Genomic DNA, 3,274 nt, shown 5'->3' on the forward strand with positions numbered 1-3,274 from the left:
GTCCGAGTATCTCATCTAGCGTCGTTCCTTCAGCAAGGAGGCATCTTGATCTGCAGATTTTTAGGGAAAAGATGCTTTGCCTCCGTCCTTCTCCATCCATCCTTCATTCGTCTCTTTTTCATGTTGTCATTAGCTCGCGTTCCAGCCATTAAAATCCAGTTTCCACGTAGCGACCAACCCACAGCCTCAAACTCAGTCTGGGTCCAGATGTCGAGCAGTAACCAGGGAAGTGATCTAGTGAATCTAGTCTGTCGTCTTGTTATCATGACGAAAAGTGGCACGTCGAAGGAGTCTCTCACATACATGTGTATATATTTACATATACATATATCCATATACATATTACATATGTATACATATACACATATATATATAAATATATATATATATATACTCTTAAATTTTCTCTCTCTCTCTTGAAAAACAGTTCACCCAGTTCATTGTGAGCGTAAGGTACAATCACTCTTTCTTTTCAGAGGGAGCGGGAGTCGAGCTGCTCTCCTCTGTTGGTTTCGTGGCCTCGGGGGCCGGGGGCAGCTGCCTCCTTGGCCTCCTCCTTGGGGGCCTCCTCTTTAGCCACCCCCTCCTCTGCTTTTGGAGCCTCGGCCGCAGCGGCAGCCTCCTCCTTCACCTCCTCCTTCTTCTCCTCTGTGGGAGCAGCAGCTCCATTCTCAGCGGGCTTCTCCTCAGCGGGGGCAGCTGCCGCCGCTTCCTCCTTGACAGCCTCGCTCTTCTTGCTCTTCTTCAGATTCAGCTTGAAGTTGAAGGACTTCTTCAGGGAGAACTTCTTCTTCTTCTTCTTGGGGGTCTCCTTAGTCGCAGCCTCGCCTTCAGGTTTGGCTGCCTCTCCATCCGCAGCAGGCGCCGGCTCGATGGCGTCTCCCCCTGCGCCAGCTTCGGGTTCCTTGGCTGCCTCGGCTGAGCCGTTGGTGGCGGCAGCATCCCCGTCAGGCTTTGTGGAGACATCACCATTGGTTTTCACGTGTCCATTCTCCTGAAAAAAAAGGTTGATACAATTTGAGTCATCTGTTTCTAAAGCTGACATAGAAAATCATGATAATTTCAAATAACTCAATGTACATGCATGAACAACAAAGGGGAGCTATTTTAGCTGCTGATTGATTGATTTCTTTTCAGAGCATCGTCGTGCTCATCAATTAACCACCGTGTGGCCTGGCTCAGAGGCGACGCCTTGCAGTACTCTAATCAGGCGATAGGCGGCGGTAGCTCCTCACAGAGCGGCTGAGGTACCAGACAGACATCGGCTCAACAAAGACATGACTGGAGCTCATCGATGGAAGACTGGAAACACTTCCAATTGACATTTTTAATTATTATTTAACAGTAAAAGAAATCCTGAAATGAAAATGACTTAATTAATACAAACAATACACATAAAAATTCTATTTTTTTGGTCACTTGACACTTGCAATTAATGTTTTACATCAATTTACATTCACAATAATAATATAATATTCTAAACTATCACTGTATGACTAAGTGTGACTCATCTCACTTATATGGATTTTTTTGGAAAGTCCCAGTTAATAAACTAGGTGTCCAGACGATAGTCAGCTCGTGCTTTTAACAGGGAGGAGTAGTGCCTACGTGCGCTCGCGCTGCCCCCCCTCCCCCTTTAATGCCTGGTAATATCAAACACACTGTGCGGATTTTGTGTCACAAATAAACATCACTACACATGCTTCAACTTAACTTGTCAGCCGAGACGCACAACAACAACATACTAGCTATTTTTTTCTTGTGTTTTTTTAGGGTTGCTGTGTGAGCAACCCCTCAGACTGCGATGCTCACAGCCCCACCTGACTTGCCCAAAATGTCCTCACAGTCAAGTGTTATCAATGTAGCGTCGAGTAAATGTGCTCAACTAATGTTTTTGTGTAAGAAATTCAACTTTTATCTATTTCTACTTCTCCATTCCGTTGAAAAGGAGCGTAAAAACGGTGAGAGTGGGCTAATTACCTGTCCGTTGGTTTTGACAGCTGCACCGTCAGCGGCGGCAGCGTTTGCCTCCGCGGCCACATCTCCTTTGGATGACTGGGATCCCATTGTCTTCGGTGAGTTTTCTATGTCTTCTAAAGCAAATTAAAAAGAAAAACTAAAAAAGAGTGGCTTTAAGTTAATCCAACCCCAGGACGAGTTAAGTATCCGGCGGTGAAACGACGAAAAGTGTGTTTTTTCTTCAGACGGCAGCTGTACTTCCCACTCGGTGGCTCCGGTGCTCGGACTTGTCACCCCGGTAGAGAGAGACCCTATAAACTCAACACTGGTTGAACGCAACGCTTCAACATACAGCAGGTTCGAGGCCCCACCCGTGGGCGGGACCTTCCGAGATCTAGCCAATCAGCTCACAGTCTGAGGGCAATTCTAGTCAACTCTGGCCAATCACCCCTGACTCCCTAATTGTCCCCGCCCCTCCGGAGGACCCCCAGCATAGAAATCAATTTAACTCAGCCGAGTTCCCTTTTACAGGCTTCAATGTGAAAAACAACACCTCCACAGCTTCAAGATAAAAGATGAACATTATTACCATGAAATCTCTTTTTCTCCTTTTATCAGTGTATCTGTTATTGTGTGTGTGTGTGTGTGTGTGTGTGTCAGGGTTCCTGCAGCTTCAGACAAAGTTTATAAACTTAAATGACAACAGTTTTCTTACAGATGCCGTTCACAAGCCCTTTGACCCTTTAAAAAACTAAGCAAATTGGTTTGATTTCTTCTGAAAACATGGGGAAAATAAAGAAAATTACTAACTTGGCAAAACAAAAGTCCCACAAATTGCAAGAATTTTTTATTTATTTATTCTTTTAAAAAGAGGAGAGGATTATTATTATTATTATTATTTTTTTAAAAAACACACTTTTTTAATGTCGGCATTTTTTCAAGGTAATTTTCTTTTCTTTCTTTTTTTTAAAGGTATTTTTCTCATAACTTTTCTACTGGGTATTTGCTAAATATTGGGCCATGTCTTGTCAAGTTGCTGGTTGCCTTTCTCCTATGTATTCAATAAAAAACAAGGTTTCCAGAGGCTAAAACTTTTTAGTATTTTTTTAATGCCTTTCAGAATTAAGTTTAGGAAACATTTTGAAAAAAAAATATTAAGGGATTTTTTTTGTCCAAATGTTTCGTGTAACATCAAACTTGAAACTTTTTTTTTTTTTTACAGTGAAAAAGTTAAATTATCTCTGACAAATGATGAAAAAAACGATAAACATATATTATCACAACAGTATCTGTTTGATTTACCAACAGAAGTGGG

General features: G+C 42.5%; 1 protein-coding gene across 1 annotated transcript; it reads right to left on the bottom strand.

Moving 5' to 3' along the window:
* Window positions 1-344: 344 nt before the first annotated feature.
* Window positions 345-2,256, bottom strand: marcksl1b (MARCKS-like 1b). Its single transcript, XM_042506685.1, is given in 3 exon segments — window positions 345-532; window positions 534-994; window positions 1,981-2,256. Coding segments are annotated over 3 exon segments (621 nt in total). The 5' UTR covers window positions 2,068-2,256; the 3' UTR covers window positions 345-459.
* Between the last annotated feature and the right edge of the window lie 1,018 nt (window positions 2,257-3,274).

The sequence above is a fragment of the Plectropomus leopardus genome, chromosome 18 (assembly GCF_008729295.1).
Source record: "Plectropomus leopardus isolate mb chromosome 18, YSFRI_Pleo_2.0, whole genome shotgun sequence".
In the NCBI taxonomy this organism is placed as follows: Eukaryota; Metazoa; Chordata; class Actinopteri; order Perciformes; family Serranidae; genus Plectropomus; species Plectropomus leopardus.